This window comes from Erpetoichthys calabaricus, chromosome 1 (assembly GCF_900747795.2).
Source record: "Erpetoichthys calabaricus chromosome 1, fErpCal1.3, whole genome shotgun sequence".
In the NCBI taxonomy this organism is placed as follows: domain Eukaryota; kingdom Metazoa; phylum Chordata; class Cladistia; order Polypteriformes; family Polypteridae; genus Erpetoichthys; species Erpetoichthys calabaricus.
Window position 1 is genome coordinate 185,502,600 of NC_041394.2, and position 25,080 is coordinate 185,527,679.

A 25,080-nucleotide genomic window follows, 5' to 3' on the forward strand; every position below is an offset into this window, starting at 1 on the left:
CTCTGAGAAAAGTATACTTTTTCATTTTTCAGCCTTCACACCAGACTAATTTTCCAAAAATCTGCAGGAACAATTTCAGATTTATAAATATCAATGACTTGAATTACAATGCCACTATGAACTACTTCTGACTGTCACTAATACAGACAAATGGAAAAAAACTGACAGCAGCCATCAATTTACAAAACAGGTAAACATGTCAAATGAACACATTATAGATTAGACCAGAAACTACAGAATTAATGTGTTACTACATGCAGACCAGTGAAACAATTTAATACATACTGGCCTCATACATGGTGACAGAAAAGATGAGCCAATGGAATTACAGCTCACTGTCTACTCAGATCATTTGTGATGAAGTCCTACATTTCTTTGATGCACAATATGCAGCAACCTGAAAAAAGTAGTGGGTGAAACAAATAAGGCACAATTATGAGATAATGGAAGGTAGGTATTTGGAAAGCACGTCATATATTCACTGTCCAGTATGAAGTGAATTTTGGGAACCACTGAAAGTAACATTTTAATACCAAGTTCCTTCCATTTCACACGGCGATAAATATGTAATGCCCTACAATCTACAACATGATATAAAACTTATCATCCTGGCAGCTGTAGTTACATGGGACAGCTGAGATTGGGTTGTCACTTTAAGTGTCAGGCTAAGAGTAGGTTGCACTAGATATGTAGCTTTTAAAGTCCAACTGAACACTCATGGAAGTTGGGATGCCAGAGGCAATTAGAGTAAGTTCTGGGCTATTTTTTTGTCTTGCAAAACTAGAGCCACGATGAAAACAGAGTTTAGAGCTGTCATCAAGCTTCAAGTCAGGAAAACAATTTGAGCAAGGGTTCAACTGCCAGTAGTAAGAAAGGCCAAAGTAGACACTGGGAAGGAGAATGAAAGGAAGATGGAGAAATAAAAATATACAGAGAGAGAATTGATAGAAGGACACAAACAACTGTTAAGGTAAGCTTACAGAAAATTCAAAGTTTTACTTGTTTTATCAATGCATATTTTATATATATATGTGGTCACAAGCGTGAGCAAAGTCTCTCCTGTAGTCTAGGGCAGGGGTCCCCAACCACCGGTCCGCAACCCACTACCGGGCCGCAGCCGTCTGACAGCCGGGCCGTGAGAGAACTGCCGGCAACGGAGACTCACTCAGACTTTTCAGAACACTTGGCAGGCGGGGCTTTGCAGCGGTGCAGAGAGAGGAGAGAGACCGAGGTGAGAGAGTATTACAACAAAGTATTGTTACGGTCCAGACAGTTTCCCCATATGACACGAGTCTATAGAAATCGCGTTACTACGAAGTACATTCAGCAGATGCTTTCATTACAACGAAGTGACCTTGAAATGCCTGAATGAATCATCCACAGAGCAGATAGATCTGTGGTCGCAACTCAGATGTGCACGTTTGCACAACGATCCCCAAACAGAAACATTGTAAAAAAAATTCTTTCTTCGAACTTTCCTCGTACTGTTTTTTTTGCTGTTTTTGTTTTCTGTGGTTTTCAGTGATACCTTTTGCTTATTGCTTGTCAACATTTGAAAAACATCCATTGGAATTTAACTAATTGTCACCCTCCTATAGAAATGGCAGACACGAAAAAAACGATAGCAGTGTTAATGTTTGTGATGTGCAATCTGTTGGAATGGCAAATGCAAAGGATATGTCTTTGTTATATGCAAAAAAGAAGAAAAATCTCAGGTTGCAAACGTATGCTAACTGCTTAATAACTTAATAATAAAAGAAATGTTATGTAAATTGTGTATAAAATTGCCCCCCCATACCCCCCCCGACCGGTCCGTGGAAAAATTTGCATCTAATAAAGTGGTCCTTGCTGTCAAAAAGGTTGGGGACCACTGGTCTAGGGTAAAAGGCACATAGGGGAAGGAAGGTGATGGAGGTTGCACACTGACTCATTGACCCTTTAACATCACCAAAGTCCTGTCTCCATGCTTGCCTTAACTAGTCCTTCCATGATAAAAGAGATGAAAATAAATAAATACATACACACAAGGCAGATAGCACTCTACCTTGTGCCTGATGCTCCTGACATAGTTCAATTTAAAAGCACAGAGAATATCACCTAAGTGGTATGAAAATCCTAAGTGAATGTCAGTCAGTCTCCAACCCGCTATATCCTAAAACAGGGTCACAGGGGTCTGCTGGAGCCAATCCCAACCAGCACAGGGCTCAAGGCAGGAACAAAACCCCAGGCAGGACACCAGCCCACCACAGGGCGCGCACACACACACACACACACACACACACACACACACACACACACACACACACACACACACACCCCAAGCACACACTAGGGACAATTTAGGATCGCCAATGCACCTGATCTGCATGTCTTTGGACTGTGGGAGGAAACCGGAGCACCTGGAGGAAACCCACGCAGACAAAGGGAGAACATGCAAACTCCACGCAGGGAAGAAAGGGATGAAAAGCGCCCACGCTTTTATTTTACGAGTGATGTATGAGAGACTTATTTTTTACTTTTTAGTACACTTTTTAACTTATTATAAGTGTGGTTTTTAAAAAGTACTTTTTTATATATATATTATTTTCAAGTTTTTAGTCTTGGGCTTGTTTTAGTATAATTTTGTAATCAATATTTTAACACTTCTATTAATATTTCAATCCATTACTAGCGCCATCTATTGGTGAAATCTTAAACTATTCTTCATATGAAAATTTCATTTCTTAATTAACATGGATTAATTGATCAATTAGTGAAACTGATTATTGATTCATGTATTGACATCGGAAGTGAGTAAGTGTGCAAAATTTCAAGTTATTTGGACAATAGGAAGTGGGTTAAATATCGATTACAAGATTTGTACCAGACAACAAACATGTGAAGTTAATATAAGCGTAGTAATAATAATAATAAAATAATAATGATAATAATAATAATAAAAGACAGTGTGAGAGAGGGTTAGAAAGGGAATTCTCATTAGTACTCTGGAAGTGGAGAAGCTACCTATCTGATAATTAAAAATGAATACTATTTAACACATAATACAATACAATACAATTTATTTTTGTATAGCCCAAAATCACACAGGAAGTGTTGCAATGGGCTTTAACAGGCCCTGCCTCTTGATAGCCCCCCAGCCTTGACTCTCTAAGAAGACAAGGAAAAACTCCCAAAAAAACCCTTGGAGGGAAAAAATGGAAGAAACCTTGGGAAAGGCAGTTCAAAAAGAGACCCTTTTCCAGGTAGGTTGGGCGTGCAGTGGGTGTGCATTATAGCTATTATAGACTTACTATATACATGTACTAGAAAAAATACCTTGGAGCAAACCTGATATATACATACATACTGCTAGAACATACATAATTATACATAGTGCCTTCAAAAAGTGGGTTTTTTTTTTTTTTTTTTTTTTTTTACATTTTATTGAATTTATTAAAAGCAAGTAACATTCTATACAAGCAAGTCAAACTTGACAAACCTAAATTCAAACCACCCATGAGAAGGACAGCAAGTCCAACAGTATTCAGATTACTTTACTCTAATTTTGTAATGTTGCAGTCTTTATGCTAAAATCATTTAAATTCATTTTTCCCTCATCAATCAACACTTAATAACACAGAATGACTGAGATTTTAGAAATTTTAGCAAAATTATTAAAATAAAAAATTGAAATATCATATTGACACAAGTAATTAGACCCTTTACTCAGTACTTTGTTGAAGTACTTTTGGAAGTGACTATGGCCTGTACCCTTGTTGGGTATGACATGACAAGCTTTGCACCCTAGATTAAGGGATTTTTGTGACATTCTTCTCTGCAGATCTCTCAAGCTCCGTCAGTTTGGATGGAGACTGTCAGTGCCAGCTGTTTTCAGGCATCTCCAGAGATGTCCGAATGGCTTCAACTCTGAGCTCTGGCTGGCTAACTCAAGGACATTCGTAGAGCTGACCCTAAGGCTCTTCTCTTTTCTTTTTGCTCAGGGTCACTGTCCTGTCAGAAGGTGAGCCATCGACTCAGTGTGAACTCCAGAGTTCTCTGGTGTGGGTTTTCATTAAGGATATCTCTGTACTTTACTCTATTCAGCATTCCTTAAACCCTAACTAGTCTCCCAGTCCCAGCTGCTAAAAAACAACCTCACAGCATGATGCTTCTACCACTATGCTTCACTGGTGGAATTCTATTGCACAAATTGTGAGGGGAGCCAGGTTTCCTCCACATAGGATGCTTAGAACTGAGGCCACACATTCAATCTTGGTTTTATCAAACCAGAGAATCTTATTTTTCATAGCCCGAGAGCCCTTTAAATGCCTTTTTGAAAACTCCAAGCAAACAAGTATTAATGTGTCACCTGAACACTTTGCCATAAAACCAAGATTAGTGTCATTTTTCTAGAAAATGTTTTGTAGCCTTCCCAAGATCTGTGCTTCGTCATAATCCTGTCTCTAAGCTCTGCAGGCAATTCATTCAACCTCATGGCTTGGTTTCTGCTCTGCCACACAAAGTCAGTCATGGGACTGTAAACAGACAGGCATGTGCCTTTTCTAATCATGTGTAATCAATTAAACTGACCACAGGTGGACTCCAGACAAGGTGGAGAAACATATTAAACAAGATAAATAGAAAGGGATGCATCTGAGCCATACTCAGTGTCATAGCAAAGGATCTGAGTACTTGTGTCAATGTTCAGTTTTTTTTTTTTTATTCAGTTTCTTATTTTTAATAAATTTCTAACATCCTGTTTTTGCTTTGTCAACCTGGGGTACTGAGTGTTGTTTGAGGAGGGAAAAAATGAATTTAAACAATTTGGGCATAAGGCTGCAACATAAAAAGTGAAATGGTGAAGGAGTCTATATATTTCTGAAGGTACCATATCTTCTGTGACATTATTCAGATACAACTGAGCAAAATGCAGTTATACTAATACTACCAAATGCTGTAGACTATTTGTCTACATTTCATTTATTTATATTTTAAACGTTTACTGAACTGTTTAAATGTACACCAACTATGTTATTTCATATTTAATTAAGACAAGATAATACAGTTATTTAGTTTAAATATTTACTTACATATGATCTTTCTTCAAATAACAATTACTTTTGAATACATTAACCACTCATTGTTAGGTTCAAAGGGCATTTGATTTTCATTTTAATTAATTTTTCCTGTTGTTTGTACTTTTTTCTGATTTTTTCCAACGATCAGGTTTGCAGTACTGTAGGTCTTATGCAGTCTGTAGAGTTTCAGCTGATAATCATTTCCTAAACATCCACTGCACTTGTCTCTCAGAACACATAGGTAGGTTTAGTTCATGGCAACATTTTAATAAACAGATCATTTCTTCTTAAGCTGTCAAGACTTTGCATTTGTAGAATGAAGGACTACTTCTGCTTCACTCTGTTAGCAAGCTTATTTTAATAAGCTTTTAATTGTTCTATTTGGTAACTCATACTGTAATTTCTGTGTTTTTGCTTTAGCTTGTGCTTCTGTTATTTTATTTTACTCACAGACGTTAGTTACCATAGGCAGAAACCAATTTCATCCTCATTTAGAGCTGGTTATGCAAGTAAGCTCTTCTATAGGACAAGAATCAAGTTCTTATTTGTTTTAGGGGTACAGCACCACTGTTATTTCCCTCATGTAAAATGGTTTCCTTTGTTCATCTCAAAGCTCTGCTGTCCCTTATTTGGGCATGATCTGATTTTGGCATTCATGTTTTATTATACTGTATATTGAATTTTGTTAAAACTTCATCTGGCTTTTGGTGATATATTTAGATGGCATACATTTTTACATATTTGTTTAGTGTGTAATACAACAGATCCAACATGGAATGTGGCAGTACTGTTTGATATCCAGCTCTTAGTGTGAGTAATAGTGTGTGCAACACAATGATTGGTGCCTCATGCAGGGTTGACTCCTGCCTTGCATCATCAATAAATAAGTGCATGATTATGGAAGTATGAGCTTTTAAACAACAGAAGTGAACTTCAAAAGTATTTGAATATTAATTGCAACCCTAAACTTTTCAAAAAATTTTTCAAAGTAATTTTAGGTAAATTATCACGCTTTACTGTCTGAAATGTATGAGGGAGCCAAAAAAAAACCAGCCATTTGCACAAAGTTTATATCTTTTTCTAGTTTTTATAGAATTACTTTAACATTGTATGATGGTATAGAAGTGGTACAGTTCTGCATGTGTTAGTGTTGCTATCATACAACTCCAGGAGACAGGATCCATTGTCCATGTGTAGTATGCACTTTTCCCCTGTGTCTCCAGGTACTCTGATTTCACTCCAGCATTCCAAAGAAATGCAGGTTAAGTTAACTGAAGACTTCACATTGGTACAGTATGAATGAGTGAGTGTAGTGTGTGTGCTCTGCAATTGACTTGTGCCTGAAAGATAAGACTGGGCTCTGGCTCAGAGGGTCCTGAATTGGACAAAGCCTTTACCAATTACAGATTGATGCAGTGCTGGCACCAGCCCAAGGACACTGTGACATTTGGGACGCCAAGTCCCATCCAAGCACCAATTCCCCTCCAAGCTATGCTATCAGATGTCACAATAGCACATCATGGACTACATTCTCTTCATTTTCATATACAAATTTGTCATCCACCCACCACTGCCTTGAAGTGCTGTGTACCCTTGAGCTGGTCCTGGATAGATGATGATATATTTTATGACCTAGGTAGACCATACTGTATGTGCAGTTATATATCAGACAAGAGATTCATTCTTTCTTGGCTCTGCCAAGAGAAAGACAGAGAGAGTTCCCAGTGATTTTTAAAGGAAAGAATGTTCATGTTAAACACTGATTAGATTATTGTAACAAAACAATATTATCTTAAAGTTATAAAAAGTATTCATACAACCTTGCACTTGAAAACCCAACAACCACTGGATCCCAGGCATGCTGAAGCATCTTAACTGCTGACCTTGCTTGCTCTTTTGAAATGTGGCCCTCTCTGATTTTCACCCCCCAAATATCTGCATGCTCTGACAGACAGAAAATAAAGCCATAGTACAGACATAGTACAGAGCTTCCTAACCACTGCAGCTAGATTAATTCTGCAAATCTATACATATAAAAGTCAATGTGTGTATGTATGTATGTTCCAGCATCACGTCCGAACGGCTGGAGCGATTTTCATGAAACTTGGTACACATGTTTCTCAATGGTCGACTAAATACTGTAGGGTGAAATCAGCCCTAACCCACCCCTTTCTGGGTAGGGTAGGGGGTGATCTTACGGTCTTGTAATAATGTTATCATTCAGTTGACACTCACAACGACCACCAGAGGGCGAACTGGCGGTGACTGCCAGTATTCTTTATGTTTGAGCACCACCGCAACCCTGTTGCTTTTGAAATTAAATAGAGTTCTACGCATGCAAGTGTGTGTGTCTGTCCAGCCCGGAAGTGAGACGTAAGGGAGTGCTCCAGCTCCAAAGATACGCAAGCGAGGCCAGCATATCGGCAAAAGGAAACCTCCTAAGAACGACCGTCACTTAGCTGCTAATGCACAAATGACGCAAGCACGTCAGCAACATGAATCCTCACAGCAGAGAGATGCCCAGAGTAGTTCTGACGATTCCAAAACTTTCTAGGATCCCGTGCTTGGCTTACACAGTTAGTATATAGCAGGCGACTGCCAGCATTCTTTATGCTTAAGCAGCACCGCGCCCCTGTTGCTTTTCAAATTAAACAGAATTGGCCAGTTCCGAGCGTCAACTGGATGATAACATACATACAAGGCCGCAAAACAAGCACATTAGTGAGTCTTTATTGTTTGTTAATTTATTTTTATTTTTGAAGTTGTTTTTTTTTAATTATGTTTTTCTCAAACAAAAAAAAACAGGGGAAGGCATTTCCCACGAAAGAAAGAAGAATAAAAGCGTGTGCTTGCACTTGTGTCTCCCCCTGGTGGTCCACAATATATATATATATATATATATATATATATTATATATATATATATATATATATACACACACACACTAAGGGGTTCCCCCATGTTCGCTTTGCTTGCCAATACCCCCCCCCCTCCCCCCGGCCTGCACTACACACCAGCCACTTTGCGTCTCTGCCACTTGCGTTGTGAAGAGGGGGGGGCTGAACACACCCAGAGGAGAAGTAGGCACTCCTCCAAAACACCCTCTTAAATGATGATACAATGGAAAACAAATACAGTTTTTTTATCTCCTCTTTGCTCAATCAGCTGCTGGCTTGCTGCTGCTGCTGTGCCGCGTGATCTGCATCTCGCACAGCGTTTTGAAAACCTTGTACACAAGCTGTCCTACTCTTTGTCTTTTATTTCCGGCCCCAGGTGTGGTTAAATCTTTTGGCACAAAGTCTCGTCTTGTGGGACGTGAGTTCTTGATATTTTTTAGTTTATATTTTAAAAACGGAATAAGAATCTGAAAATCTAACAAAATTACATTAAAGTTTGATAAATTCTAAAAAGAATGATACCAAACATATATATGTGGGTTTTAAAATAAGCCCAATTTAAAGCGTGACAAAAAAAGTGACATAAAATCGTTGCACTTTTAGGGTTAGGATTTTGTATGTATAGAGTAGATATATATATATGTATATATATATATATATATATATATATATATATATATATATATATATATATATATATATATATAAAATTCTTTTCACATTTGAAACGGAAATTACGTATGACCACGCGATATGGAAATTACGTATGACCACAGAACATATTATAATACAGGAACTAATCACTTCGTTTGTGGACGCCATTTTTATATCGTCTTTACGAATTGTTATTATTTGTGTGAGAGTTATTTTACTGATATTAAAAAGAAGTAAACAGAAACACGCCGAGAAGTTTTATTTATTCGTCCACGTGACTGTCGCGGAAACTGCCACATTGAAACTTTTTTTTAGTTGGCAGTACTTGATAGTAGAAGAGATGAGGAAAACAGCTTTGTGTCTTTCTACTTTTTTTAACTGCGCCGAGCTGTAAACAACGTGTCGGGCAGCATCCTCTCTTCTCGTACTGTTTGTGACACTTCAAGTGCCCCGTCGGCTCCTGGGAGAGTGGAAATCTTTGCAAATGAGTGTAATCGCCGCCATCGCAGCAAGACTCTGTTTGTCCCTTAAGGTGAGTTCGGGTCACTAAAACCCCGCAACATTCAAGGTTGCTGTTGTGATCAATTATTTTAAGAAGATGGAGAGTTTACATCTAATAAGATGTACAGACCTCTTCATGTAAAGTGTTGGACTTCGGAATTGTTTAGACCTTCTGCCCGTTAAGCACGGAAGGGCAGCGTCCACATTTATCAGAATTATTTTTCTCTTAAATCACAGGCACATAGTGCAAGGTTGTCAGACAGAAATTTGGACGATCACATAGAAAATGTAATTTCTATACCACAGCGGTCGTGTAGCGCCTTTCAAAACGGATCAACTACCAACAGATGATCCAAATACATTTTAGCTGCTGTTAGTAATACTTACTTGTTGTGTTATACTGCCTTTAAAATGTAGTTTACCCGAAACCACTCCAGTAGCGGTCAATGTATCTTTACTTCTTAAAATGTTAATGTTTTACTGTTTAATAACTTATAGACTACATTTTATTTTTTTCCCTTGCACTCAGTGAGCGAAGCCACTGGGTAATCAATTAGTATATATATATAAAATGTTTATTCTCCCAGCTAATGAAAAATGAAGAGATGAAGAGCTTGTCTGATGCTTTCCATCAGATTGTTAAAATTGAATTTGAATATATGTTTAAAATTTTGCAATAAGTCCAAGATATATAAATTGCTATCAGAAAATGGTGTTTAATCAGATGTGCAAAACTATTTACTAGGAAAAGTAACTTTTTATTCCAAGTCTGATCCCAGATATTCAACAGAATGGGTAAAGTAGACTTAGAAGTTTAGTAATACAGGATGTTTTGCGGTGTAAAAGTGTCCAGAAAAGGCACTTAAATCTCCAAGGGTCTTTTTATATTTATGGACAAGTTAATGCTAGAAATACCTAAATTATTAGCCTTGATTTACATGTACAGCCTATGACATCCACTTATATCTCAAGCACATAAATCAAATCAAGCAATATGAACAAGGCTAGCAACCTCAGTTTCAAAACACAGCAAGCAAGAATACCTTTACAGGACCAAGGGATCACTGCCCCCTGGCACATTTCCCTGAAAGGGCTGCACAAATCAAACAATGAAATAGAGGCTGCCAACCTCCGTTTTAAACCCCCCCTGAAAGGGCTGCACAGTTTTAAAGGAACAAGCTTACACCTTAACAAATATAAAACACACACTCTAACATGGCCAGATCGCTACCTTAGAAAGAACTAAACAAATTACCAATCACTCCAACAAGCACACTGGGTGCAGATAATATCAATAAACAAGGATAGTTTCAGTGAGGAAATATTCAAGCCTAAAATTAATCACTATTTAGGTTAATTTGCAGATAAACCAGACATTAAGTTCTAGAAGTCAAAAGTAGAAGAAAAGATACAACCAGAACATTTCAAAACAGTGTCTGGAACAGCAAGCTTTGTCTAGGTATAACCATGAGAGTGATGTCTGTGTAATTTAAAAAGTCCATTCTTCTTAGGGTGTACTCACACAAGGCACATTTTTTCTGTACCGTGCCCAAGACCAATTGTCCCCCCTCCCTACTTCCCCACTGGCCTGCACTCAAACTGCACTTAGCACTCTGGGCCCAGGCACGCTTTCGTCATGACCACGTGACTTTGTGTAAAACGAAAGCAAGATTCGAACAAGAAGTGGCAGCATGCATGTCAAAAACATTTTACTTATTTTGTGGTTGTTTTGGAGTCGTGTAGGGCAGGATAACGCACTACACTCCTAAAGAATTATTGAGTGTGCAGCGTAGCGCTTTGCTGTTAATTGTGCTACATATATGAGAAGATTTTTACGGTGACAAATGATGTTAAGGGAGGAATTTGCAGCCTTTCTTGCCAACTACAATTCACATTTATGTGTCAAGGTGAGAATAAATACCTATTTTTAACTCAAAAGATATAGAATGAATTGAGAATAGCATTATCTGACTTGTCTCATCATTGACGTCATGCCTGTTTTCTGTGCTCAGGCTCGTTTAGTGATCCAACTGTTTCTGAATGCTAATGAACCGTGCTCGGGCCCACATCTTCCAAGTGGGCTAGGGCATGGTACAGTTGGCCCGGCACAAAGCGATCCCACTAGTCAAACAAACTAGACTTTGTGGGGTAACATGTGGACAAACGTGCTCAGGCATGGAACAAACATTCCTTAAAAAGACGTGTCATAATGTGTCAATGTCTATTTATATCCCTGCATTCATTGCTGCATTAAAATACATTTTTATCTTGTTTAGCCGATGTTTCAAAAAAATAATCTAGTGGTTCTGTCATACTTTACTTGGCTCTCAAAAAATGTACCTTAATTAGTAGCCCCTTGAATACTTGTCTTCATTTACCTGTATCTGCTATCCCGTCCCCCAGCTGCCCCTGACAGTATGATGGCATTGTTGAACTAAATCGCTTGTTTGTCAGCACTTATTGACCTGTGCCTGCATTTAACTTTACCTAAATCTTTTTGTTAAATTCTTAGTTAAATGCACACAATTAAAAGCCATGCTAATTTCCCCTTATAAGCCTTATAGTATTACTTCACTATGGTCTTGGTCACACAGTTTATTCACATAAAAGCTACATTTTATTTTAATAAAACATAAATTAAATATTACAAGTCTTATTAATAAACTAAAAACAACAATTTTAAAACCCCATTATACTAAAGAGTATCACAGCATCAGCATAAAGACATCATTATTGTTCAAGACCTTCTCTAACAATTGCTTTAATCTCTGGCTGTGTGCAGAGGTTGATAGCCAAGGATTCAAAAGCAACTATGAAAACTACTGGTGATAAAGGACAACCGTACCTAGTTCTACAGTCTATATTAAAAAATATGGGTGCAGAAGAAATAATATAAGAATTGAGGGTATACCTGAGAAACGAGAAAGCTCAAGCTCAAGCTCAGTGAAATTTGCAGTAGAATTACTGTCTAAATTATTGGAGATGACTTTGAACTCGACATTGAGATAGCCACAGCTTATCGCACAAACAGACCAAGCACCTTTAAACCTAGGTCTTTTATTGTCCGCTTCGAGCGACTACGATGTAAGCTTGATGTGATGGCACTTCTCAGACACAAGCAAGAGATTATATTCGAAAATAATCTTATTCGTATTTTTCCCGACTTCTCACCATCAACAGCTGCAAAACGCAGATCCTACATTGACATTAAAAAGTTGCTACGGAAAGCCGATATCAAATACAGCCTCTTGTATCCCGCCAAACTGAAAGTGGAAGTTCAAGATCAATATTATATTTTCCTAAGCAAAGAAGAAGCTGAAAAGGAACTAAAGAAGCTGTTTCCGACACTTTTTTGAAAGTTAATAAGGAGCCGTATTCTATCAAGGCACGGGAACGACCTATGATCTGCTCTCTGGATCCATGTTTAAAGAGACTGGTATTATAATTATACATCCTTTTCTTTATCTGGACTTTATATGTTTATGTTTTAATCAGAGTTATAGAGTTATAGACGTGAGTGTGAAAATGTGGAAGTAATTAAAGTAGGATTCATTTTTTTCTTCTTTTTTTTTTTTTTTCTTCTACTATACCTTAAAGTAGACTGTTTAACATCATACCCTTGGTTTATTGCTTTTTCTACTATTTATACTATTACCATTATACTATTACAGTAGGAACTACCAGGTTTTTCCTAGACTAGTTTTTAAAATCATTCCCAGGGTTGATTCTTTTTTTTTTTTTTCTTTTTTTTTTTTAATCTTAATATCTTAACTTAAAAGCGCTGAAGATTATTTCAAGCTTAAATACTGTTAATGAGAATATTTTCGGCAGATAGTATTAAGAATTTAGCTGCAAAAGATATCTCTGTTTTAATTCTCTAACACCGCTGCAGGGTGGGGTTTGTTTTGTTTTGGACGTGCTCTGTCTCTTCATATGTCAGAGGACTGGGACATCGCGAAGTGGGATCTAGCTTCATGTGGGGAGGCAAAATGGGGGGGTGGGGGGATAAAGGGGGGAGAGAAGGAGAGCAGGTTATATCTAATCTATTCTTGTAATCCTTATAATTATAAATATCAATGCAACAATAGGCTAAAATGCAATAACTCATGGGGAATCTTGAAACTAAGATTAAAACTGCCATACAGTGATCCCTCGCTATATCGCGGCTTCACTCCATCGCGGATTTTATATGTAAGCATATTTAAATATATATCGCGGATTTTTTGCTGGTTCGCGGATTTCTGCGGACAATGGGTCTTTTAATTTCTGGTACATGCTTCCTCAGTTGGTTTGCCCAGTTGATTTCATACAAGGGACGCTATTGGCAGATGGCTGAGAAGCTAAATTGCTTACTTTTCTCTCTCTCTTGCGCTGACTATCTGTGATCCTGACGTATGGGGATTGAGCAGGGGGGCTGTTCGCACACCTAGACGATACGGACACTCGTCTAAAAATGCTGAAAGATTATCTTCACGTTGCTATTTTTTGTGCAGCTGCTTCCTGAAACGACATGCTGCACAGTGCTTCGCATACTTAAAAGCTCGAAGGGCACGTATTGATTTTTGACCGAAAAACAAACTCTGTCTCTCTCTGTCTGTCTCTCTCTCTCTCTCTCTCTCTCTCTCCCTGCTCCTGACGGAGGGGGTGTGAGCTGCCGCCTTCAACAGCTTTGTGCCACGGTGCTTCGCATACTTAAAAGCCTATTGATTTGTTTGCTTTCTCTGTCTTTATGACAATCACTGCTCCTGACGCACACTCCTTTGAAGAGGAAGATATGTTTGCATTCTTTTAATTGTGAGACAGAACTGTCATCTCTGTCTTGTCATGGAGCACAGTTTAAACTTTTGAAAAAGAGACAAATGTTTGTTTGCAGTGTTTGAATAACGTTCCTGTCTCTCTACAACCTCCTGTGTTTCTGCGCAAATCTGTGACCCAAGCATGACAATATAAAAATAACCATATAAACATATGGTTTCTACTTCGCGGATTTTCTTATTTCGCGGGTGGCTCTGGAACGCAACCCCCGCGATGGAGGAGGGATTACTGTATTACCAATTAAAACTATAAAATTACATTAAAAACTCAGAATCAATGTCTCCATGATGGGAGTTAACTTTGTGAGCTGGAATGTTAAAGGCCTGAATCACGAATTAAAGAGAAAGAAAGTATGCTCTCACCTAACAGGCTTAAAGGCTAAAATAGTATTTTTACAGGAGACCCACTTACTAACCAAGGATCAGTTCAGACTACAAAAAGACTGGACTGGTCAAATGTTCCATTCTAGCTTTATAAAGAAAACTAGAGGGGTGGGAATTCTCATACATAGAACAGTTCCATTTGTAGCATCAGATGTAGTGTCGGACCCTGAAGGGAGATATGTGATGGTCATGGGCAACTTATATAACAGTAAAATGATTTTGATAAATGTATATGCACCCAATGTTGATGATAAGGAATTCATGCAAAATCTATTTGCATTCATTCCCAATGTGAACACTCATAAAATTATAATGGCTGGGGACTTTAATTGTGCTTTAAATCCACTCTTAGATAGGACTCCTGTGACGGGGGGACGACATCTAATACTGCAAAGATAATTACACAGTTTTTAAATGATCACAACTTATCAGACCCCTGGAGGTTTCTTAACCCAAACTCAAGAACATATTCGTTCTACTCACCAGTGCATTATAGCTACTCAAGAATTGATTATTTTTTTATAGATAATAATTTCCTACCTACAATTAAATCATGCAAATACGACACAATTGTTATCTCTGACCATGCCCCTCTAGTCTTGGAGCTAAAATTAATAAGCCCCTCACACTCACCTCGCAGATGGCGTCTTAACCCTCTTTTATTGGCAGACGAGAACTGCACAGAATTTATATCCAAACAAATCAGCTTCTTCCTAGAGACAAACACGTCCACAGAGGTTTCTGCAGGAACACTCTGGGAAACTCTAAAGGCCTTCTGAAGAGGACAGATTATTTCATATCTTTCTCACAGAAATAAATTAGAAACCAAGAAAGTGTCAGAGCTAAGAAATGAAATTACTAGAATAGATGAAGAACAAGCCAGGCGTCCAAATGAAGTTCTCCACAGGAAAAGGCAGGCCCTGCATACAGAACTTAACATCTTAACAACTAAAGAAACTGAACAACTTATTTATAAGTCTAGACAGCATTACTATGAACACAGAGAAAAAGCTAATAAGCTTTTAGCTCAACAAATTCATAAACAAGAAGTTCACAATGCAATACCAGTAATCACCAACAAAGAATGGAGAAGAAATCATCGACCATAATAAAATAATGCACACATTTAGAGATTACTATAAGTCTTTATATTCTACTGAGCCCAAAGAAGACAACACACAATCTAATGCATTTCTGGATACATCACAGATACCACAAATAGATGCTTTAAGTGCTGAGGAACTGGATAAACCTCTAACGCTAACAGAATTACTAGACGCTATAAAGTCACTACAAAGCGGGAAATCATCAGGCCCTGATGGTTACCCCGTAGAATTTTATAAGAAATTCTCCATTCAGCTAGCTCCCCTCTTATTGGCAACATTTACAGAAGCTAGAGACAACCAAATACTACCTCAAACATTTCGACAAGCATTAATCACCGTCTTTCCTAAACAAAATAAGGACTTGTTACAATGTGCATCATACAGACCAATTTCACTCCTGAATAATGATGTTAAGATACTCTCAAAAATCCTAGCTAGAAGGATGGAGAAAGTGCTGCCCTCGGTAATATCACAAGATCAAACTGGATTTATTAAAGGCCGACACCTATCTTCAAATCTCCGACGCTTGTTTAATGTTATATATTCACCAGCAAAATCAAACACCCCAGAGATATTACTATCATTAGATGCAGAAAAAGCATTTGATATGATTGAATGGAACTACCTTTTCACTGCATTGGAGAAATTTGGGTTTGGCCCGAATATTTGTGCATGGATCAAACTACTGTATACCAATCCAGAAGCTTCAGTTTGTATTAATAACATTTGCTCAGACTACTTTAAACTAGAACGTGGTACCAGACAAGGATGTCCCTTGTCGCCACTGTTGTTTGCAATCGCTATTGAACCACTGGCGGTTCACTGCCGAAATTCTTATCAGATAAAGGGGATTGTCAGAGAAGGACTGGAACAGAAAATTTCTCTATATGCAGATGATATGGTCTTATATATATCAGACCCAGAAAACACTGTCCCCGCTGTTTTAACAGCACTAACAGAATTTCAAAAGATATCTGGTCTTAGAATTAATCTGAATAAAAGTATACTCTTTCCAGTGAATTCACAAGCATATAATATTAGATTAGACACCCTACTTTTTACCATAGCAGATCAGTTTAAATACCTAGGGGTAAATATCACAAGTAAACATAAAGCTCTTTATCAACAAAATTTTGCCATGTGTATGGAAAAAATTAAGCAAGACTTGCATAGATGGTCAACCCTTCATCTCACTCTAGCCGGAAGAATTAACATTGTTAAGATGAATATCCTTCCTAAACTTCTCTTTTTATTTCAAAACATTCCAATATATATCAATAAATCGTTTTTTAAACAGTTAGATTCAACAATAACCTCATTCATTTGGAACTCAAAACACCCATGTATCCGAAGAGCGACCCTACAAAGACCTCAGGCAGAAGGTGGCATGGCTTTACCTAATTTTCAGTTTTATTACAGGGCAGCAAACATACAAGCCATAAAAACCTGGACACAAATAAATGAACATACACAGGCTTGGTCCGCAATAGAAGTAAAATCCTGTAGTACTTCTTTATATTCCCTGCTCTGCTCTCCAATAAATGAAAGTTATCGCAAATATACTAATAACCCAATTGTGCTTTACTCACTCAGAATATGGAACCAAATTAGAAAGCATTTTAAGATGGAAAATCTTTTATCAGTGGCACCTCTGCAAGAGAACCACCTCTTTCAACCTTCACAAGTATATCCAGTTTTTAATACCTGGAAAAGGTTTGGGATTAAAATGCTCAGAGATCTTTATATAGACAACATATTTACATCTTTTGAACAATTACGTTCAAAATTCAACCTCCCAGCTACACATTTCTTTTACTATCTTCAACTTATAAATTTTGTTAAACAGAAATTGCCCGATTTCCCCCACCTTGCACCCTCCACAATGCTGGAAAAAATACTGCTCAATTTCGAGGAAATAAACACTATTTCCGCAATATATAAAATCTTATTAGAGTCCCTACCTTTCAAAGATCCAAGAGGACATTGGGAAGAAGATCTCTTAATCAATATATCAGAAAAGGAGTTGAAGGTAGCAAAGCAGAGAATTCACTCGAGTTCTATATGCGCAAAGCATAGAATTATTCAACTAAAAATTATATATCGAGCCCATCTGTCTCGCTTAAAACTGTCCAAAATGTTTCCAGGGCAGGATCCAACCTGCGAGCGCTGCAACCAAGCTCCCGCCTCACTGGGTCACATGTTTTGGGCCTGCACCAAACTAACATCATTTTGGACAAAAATTTTTAAGTGCCTCTCAGACAGCCTTGGTATCACAATCCCACCTAACCCATTAACAGCTGTGTTCGGTGTTCTTCCAGATGGACTTGAATTGGAGAAGGACAAGCAAACGGTGATTGCATTCACTACACTTTTGGCACGCAGACTTATTTTGTTAAATTGGAAGAATCCTAATTCTCCTCTTATAAGTCAGTGGGAAACCGATGTTTTATATTATTTGAAATTGGAAAAAATCAAATTCTCAGTTAGAGGATCTGTACAAAATTTTTTCAAAACATGGCAGGATTTAATCAATTTTATTTTAGAATAAGAGAAATAACTATTACCGCATTTAACTCCCTTCTCCATCTCTTATTTACATAGATATTTACTTCTCCCTTTCTTTTGTTTAATGTTGCCTTATTAAAAAGCCTTAAGCAATTTTCCTTTAGCTAAGCTCTCCTTCTCAGGGGTGGAAGTTTGATTAGTCTTCAAATTTGTTGGGTTATAAATTGATCTGTTTGTATGGAATGATTACAATGAAAATTAATAAAATAAAAATATAAAAAAAATAAATAAATTAATTAATTAATTTCTTTCTTTCTCAGAATTTTTGCAAAGTTTCAACAGCAGAGCACTATAATCAATAATGTATAATGATAATATAAACACAGAATAAGATGGATGCTCTCTCTTGCTTCCAACCAGCATCTCCCATTTTGCTTCCCAAAATAAGGCTACACTTTAAAGTCCCTATTCTATGACATTCCAAGTAACATGGCGGCACAAAACACACAAATTTAGCCCAACAGTAGTGAACTTAATATGTCTCTGAGATATCAATAATTACACATTATCATAAACTCTCCAAATCTTCTTCTTTCGGCTGCTCCCGTTAGGGGTTGCCACAGCGGATCATCTTCTTCCATATCTTTCTGTCCTCTGCATCTTGTTCTGTTACACCCATCACCTACATGTCCTCTCTCACCACATCCATAAATCTTCTCTTAGGCCTTCCTCTTTTTCTTTTGCCTGGCAGCTCTATCCTTAGCATCCTTCTCATAATATACTCAGGATCTCTCCTCTGCACATGTCCAAACTAACACAATCTTGCCTCTCTGACTTTGTCTCCCAACCGTCCAACTTGAGCTGACCCTCTAATGTACTCATTTCTAACCCTATCCATCCTTGTCACACTCAATGCAAATCTTAGCATCTTTAACTCTGCCACCTCCAGCTCTGTCTCCTGCTTTCTGGTCAGTGCCACCATCTCCAAAAATGAAAAGGTCAAAAGAAAAAAAGGCAAAATTAAACTATTATTTGGGAGTAAAACAGAACATAATGCAATTTATTACCATTTTAATAACATCTATCTCAATACTTAAAAGAGATGGAAAATGCAGAAAAAGAAATGAAGGAAAAAGAGAAAATTGTGAGAAATATTAAGTGTTATTGTTAAGTATAATGACATTAAGCAAATGAATGTTGTAACAATAAAGAAAAGTGTAGAAAGACAGATTTAGATAAAGACAATGACTAAGATAGGTTAGTAAAAGGAAAACATTAATAATAAATTTAATATAGAAAAATAATAATCGAAAAATAATAATCAGCTCAGGAAAATTACATAAAAAGAAAATAGAGTAGGCAATAAAAAATCAAATGAACAATCCATAAACAGACATAGCAACCAAAGACAGATAAACAAAAATATATTATCATAAATAATATTGCTGTGAAATTATTATTATTATAAACAATCTGTGAAGAATCTATTCTATATACATATAATGTAAAGTAGGCCCACACACTCACACACTTATTAACAAAAACACTATTTCCCATTCAGTTAAAATGATGAAATTTGGCAGGATTGAGTATCTAGGTCATTAGGTACCTGCTAAGAAAGGACATTTCAATATATATAAATATTTAGGGGTAAAAATCCCCCTTCAACAGAGAAACTAAATGCCCCAAAATCTCAAAAATGCTTTGACTGACTTGATTGAAATTTGGTGATGTAACACAAAAAAGAAAAAAAAACAAGGACCAGCTAATTATTTGTTGATATTTATTAATAATAATAATGTTGTAAGGAGAGGGCTGTTCTAAGGGTTTTTTCAACAGCTCGGTGCTTTGAGCACTCAGAGAAATGTGAAATATGTATGCAAATGCAGGCAGCCACAGAAGCATAGATAGATAGATAGATAGATAGATAGATAGATAGATAGATAGATAGATAGATAGATAGATAGATAGATAGATAGATAGATAGATAGATAGATAGATAGATAGATAGATAGATAGATAGATAGATAGATAGATAGATAGATAGATATTTTCTTTTTTTCAGTTAGATAGATGCGTACATAGTGGGCTTTGGAAGGTTATGATTTGCAGTTACTCTACTTTCTATCACATTCTGTTTTGCAATTTTATTTGAGGTTTATTTCAGTTCTTATGGGTTCCAATTTTTAGTTCCCCACTCTCTCTTAGGTAAACTGTTGTTCCCATACACTAGGCCTGTTTTGATGTATGTGTTGCTTTTGATCTAAATTTTCCAAAAAAATGTTACAGTACAAGAGTAGAGATCAAAGTGTCACATTCAAATCTGATTAAAGCTATCATTTTTATAGGATGTGCAATAGGATGAAATTATATTTATACTCACAATTCCCATTATTCAACTTATTACAGAATATAGTTTCCTGTAAAATTGTGTTTTCCAATGATAATTAACAAAAGCCACAGGTCAGTCATTAGGCAAAGCAGTAATTGATCTACATAAGGCATGTTTTACTCCTGGGCAATTGTATGCAGCATGTTCAAGAGGAAACAGCTCCAGTGAACTAAGTAATATTAGTCCTGATACAAGAAAGTAGATAGATAGATAGATAGATAGATAGATAGATAGATAGATAGATAGATAGATAGATAGATAGATAGATAGATAGATAGATAGATAGATAGATAGATAGATAGATAGATAGATAGATAGATAGATAGATAGATAGATAGATAGATAGATAGATAGATAGATAGATAGATACTTTATTAATCCCAATGGGAAATTCACATTCTTCAGCAGCAGCATACTGATACAATAAATAATATTAAAGAATGATAATAATGCAGGTGAAAAACAGACAATAACTATGTATAATGTTAAATGTTAACGTTTACCCCCCCCCCCCCCCCCCCCGGGTGGAATTAAAGAGTCGCATAGTTTGGGGGAGGAACGATCTCCTCAGTCTGTCAGTGTACCTGGTGGCACTAACTGAGGCCCATTGTTTTAGAAAACAGCTAGTATTCTACATAAATAAGAACCATTATATTTCGAAAAAAAGAAAGTATTACTGTATATGGTTGCAAAATAACATTTATCAACAAAGAGAATGATGATGAAAGGGCTGCTTCGGATCTAGATAGTTAGGGAGATATGAAGGTATTCTGGGATACACTTGTAAATTCTTCAGAGAATTTCAGAATATCGATTATTAAATTGAAATTAATAATATGTGACTCATGAAGCAAGACCCCAATCCTAAAGACTCAAATCAGCCTATGACGGTAGAATTTTACAAGTTCTAAACTTAATCCAGCTGAAATGTTACTTTATTACAATTACAACTCCAATTACATGGAACTTAAATTAATGAAACTAATATACAGTAATTATCAAGGTTTTAATTTTTTTTAACTTGAGGATAAGGGGATGCATTTGTAGAATACTGCTAAGAAAATCAGAGTATCAAATAAATAAAATGTAGTATTAAATAACAGTTGAAAACAAACAAATCAATGTGCAAAATGGGTAATAATAACAGATACCTGAAGCCAAAGGGCTTAACAATACAGACTTGTCCCCTAACTATCCATGAGGTGGTGTCAACTTGTCCTTGCTTTTCTACTATGGCCCCATGCACTGCTCAATGTCTGCCTCCTCCTTATTTTGCCTAACCCTCTCTCACTTTAAATTCTGACATCTGTTTTTCATGCCACTAAAGTGCTTGTTGCTTCTCTCTTCCCTGTTCCACACTCTGGTTTTTTACTCCATCACAGGATCATTCAATCAATGTCCAGGAATCACTTCCAGGTTCAAAGTTAGTCCTATATTTTCAACAGGGATTTCAGGCTAAACCATTCCCTAGTGGCCCTTGATATAACTGCACCCCCAACCTTCCCACTTGCTATAAAGGACCAGTTTTCCAGGGTAGTCCTCTGGCTTTCTTTTCTTTTAAATGGGGACCCCAAATGTCTATATTCCCTGCTTGAAACTGTGTAAAGCATTCAATCAGTCAGAACATCTTAATCTATCTCTCTGGATGCAGCTCTCTCTCTCTCTCTCTTACATTTAATGGTGCCTATGCTTGTTACCCAGTATATGTCCTAGAAGGATAACATGTCTCATTCTGCCTTGCCAAAGCTTCCTGCCTTCCCACTTTTCACCATGCAACATATTACACATTCCTGTAAATAATAATGTTACCGTTTACAATGTTATTGAGTGTTATACCTGCCTCACACTCTCCACCTTGCACTTTTTAACTTGCACTGTATTTTTATCTCTCTTTAATTAATATTGTTTTTATCAGTATGCTGCTGCTGGAGTATGTGAATTTCCCCTTGGGGATTAATAAAGTATCTATCTATCTATCTGTCTATCTATAATGAGCCTAATTATTTTAATGTAAACTTTTACTTACATGTAATGGTTTTACTTACTTGCTTATTATAGTAGTTGATATGTATTTTCTGCTAAAGTAATGACACCACAGGCAATGCTTACAAAGTAGAAGTCGTGCTTTCATTTGCATTTTAGGAGATAACCACACACCACCAGAGAATACGTGGCTGTAAGAAGTACAAATAACATACTGTTATAATGGAACATAGCATTATGAAGATTATTTTTAGTAAGGCAAATACAGAGTACTGCACAAGTGCATCTTTTCCAAACAACATTTGACTGTCTGTACAGTATTTTAAATAATATTTTCAGAAATAACAAAAATAAAAGTAGTCTAATACTAATATGTATTTAATTGCAAAAGATGCATATATAACAATATTCATTTATTATGTAAATATCAACTATTTCTTTCACAAAAATACAATATTTGCAAAAGCCAAAAAAAAATTATCTAATGTATTTCATAATGGCCTTAAAGCTCATCTTTATTTACACTCTAGACCAGGGGTGTCGAACTCCAGTCCTGGAGGGCCGCAGTGGCTACAGGTTTTCATTCTAACCATCTTCTTAATTAGTGACCAATTTTTGCTGCTAATTACTACTTTAAATTATCTTGACTCCGGCCACCATATCACACAATATCTGAAAATAAAGAAAAGTCTAAGTAAGGTTGATTTCTCAACTCACCAAAACACTTTGACGATATTCTTATAAAAAACAGAAAATCAACAGTTTTGGAAATGTCTGCTGTTGCAGAACGAGAGCAGCCACAAGCCATGGAATTAAATAACGGGTTTAATTAACAGCAAGCATCAGCTTCTCATTAAGAAACTGGTTGGAGTTTGAAGCCCCATTTTAAGCTGGTCATCTGTTGGCTCGTTTCACATCTCATTTCTGTTTGGCTGTCATTTAATGAGGAATCAATTCAGAGGACTGAATCCTTCTAACATGGCTGTTAAAATAAAAGGGAAAAAAGTGAATTAGCAGTGAAAACTGGTCACTGATTAGGAAAAGGGTTACAATGAAAACCTGCAGCTACTGCGGCCCTCCAGGCCTGGAGTTTGACACCTGTGCTCTAGACCATAACAAAACAATATCAAAAATAAAACTTTCAAATACAAAAGAAATAAACATTCATATTTAATAAAAAATGATTTAACACTAGCCATTTACTAGATTTTCATAGACACATTTTCTTGTTTGTTCAAGGTATTTACTTCATTAAATCCTAGCTCAGGATTTTTAGTGAATACTGTACACATATGTAGCTGTGTCTCCCTCTATAGAAAACAGGTTGGTAATTACAACATACACTACTGACTATCCAATAGAATTTGTCATAGATGAGTACTAAATAATAGAAGATTGGAAATTATTGTGGATATGGAGAATATTATATTTATCCTATACTATAAGGGGATTGTTTTCCAGTGATGATTAATTGCAAAGTAATTTAAACAACAGTATTTTCTTTTGAAACAAAAATATACTTAATAGAAGGATGATTAAAGGGAAAACACAAAATATCAAATACAGAGAAGATAAAACTCTAGCAAAACTGACCCTCTACTACAAGCCTGCAGGAATAATAGCATGCAAGTTAATCTTGCAGTCCCTGGAGAAACTACATCCCTAAAATTATTCTTTTGTAAAATGTCAGGACCCAGATCATAGGTCAGGACATAGTTTCTTATATGGCTGTTCACTGTACTTGGGCAGTAGAGTTCATTTGGTTCACCATCTATAGCAACAGATTAATCCTTCCTTTTTGGTTTATTGAGCATTTCTCCAATTGCTAATGTGAGTTTTTCACTCTCACTTTGGCTGATCATTAATTGTTCCTTCTCCTGCACTGGTCCAACGTCTGCCACTAGAATCCCTGTTCCAGCCATATAAACCATTACATACTAAAAAAACTGGATTCAAAAATGGCTATAAATACAACTATATTTTGACAATGGTAACTGTTCTCAGTTCACGGATTTGTCTGTTTTAAATGTCCATGGACCAACCACAAAACTAACTGATTTTATAGTGAGTTATGTCACTTTCAAATTACAACAGATAATTTTGAGTGCACATTATATACATATGTTTGCACTTGTAACAATCCAGGCACACATAGAAAAGGGAACTGGGACAGATCTTGTGTGATGTAGCACAAAAGAAGGCATGGCCTAACAAGTGAGGGGATGTTGCCTTATAGCTCAGCTGAATGAAATAGCTGCTTAAAAATCAAATGGTCTCTGGTTTGTAACTAGCAGTGGCATTTAGCCGATGACATCACAGAGCACACTCCTCCATAAACAAAATGCAAATTCTAAAAATTTAAATGTACTGTTGTAGTCTGCATTGCTGAAAGAGACAGAATAATAAGGCAGCATTTGCAAAATACACAACACAAATTAATATAGAGTGGTACAACTGGCAGTAATGCTGTCTCATAGATACGGTATCCTCTGTTTGAATGCTATGCCTAATTGTTGCTTTTGTGGAGTTTACATGTTCTCCCCAAGTTTGCAGAAGTCTTAGTGGTAATTGGGGGTCCCATCAGTAATCCAATGTTGGCTAAGCACTTATTTCTGGTACAATGGAATATAAAAAAATCAGATATAATTGAATGACATCGAATGTCATTATTCAAATGTAATTCCAATATATTACAAAAACCACTTACTATAAGAAAAAAACTGACATTCATATTTAAAAGAATATATCTAATTTCATTATTAGTAACACATACATCCTTCTATTTTT

At 36.6% G+C, this 25,080-nt stretch overlaps 2 protein-coding genes across 2 annotated transcripts in view; one reads left to right on the forward strand and one right to left on the reverse strand.

Annotated features, from left to right (window-relative positions):
• LOC114658053 (bcl2-associated agonist of cell death-like) overlaps positions 1-25,080 on the forward strand; it is a 695,521-nt gene that overhangs the window by 287,196 nt on the left and 383,245 nt on the right. The gene's annotated exons all lie outside the window — the stretch shown is intronic.
• dnajc4 (DnaJ (Hsp40) homolog, subfamily C, member 4) overlaps positions 1-25,080 on the reverse strand; it is a 211,008-nt gene that overhangs the window by 169,995 nt on the left and 15,933 nt on the right. Inside the window, exon 2 of the mRNA XM_028810010.2 lies at positions 22,356-22,484. Within this exon, the coding sequence (XP_028665843.1) occupies positions 22,356-22,447 (92 nt within the window). The 5' untranslated portion in view covers positions 22,448-22,484. The remainder of the gene's footprint in view (positions 1-22,355; positions 22,485-25,080) is intronic.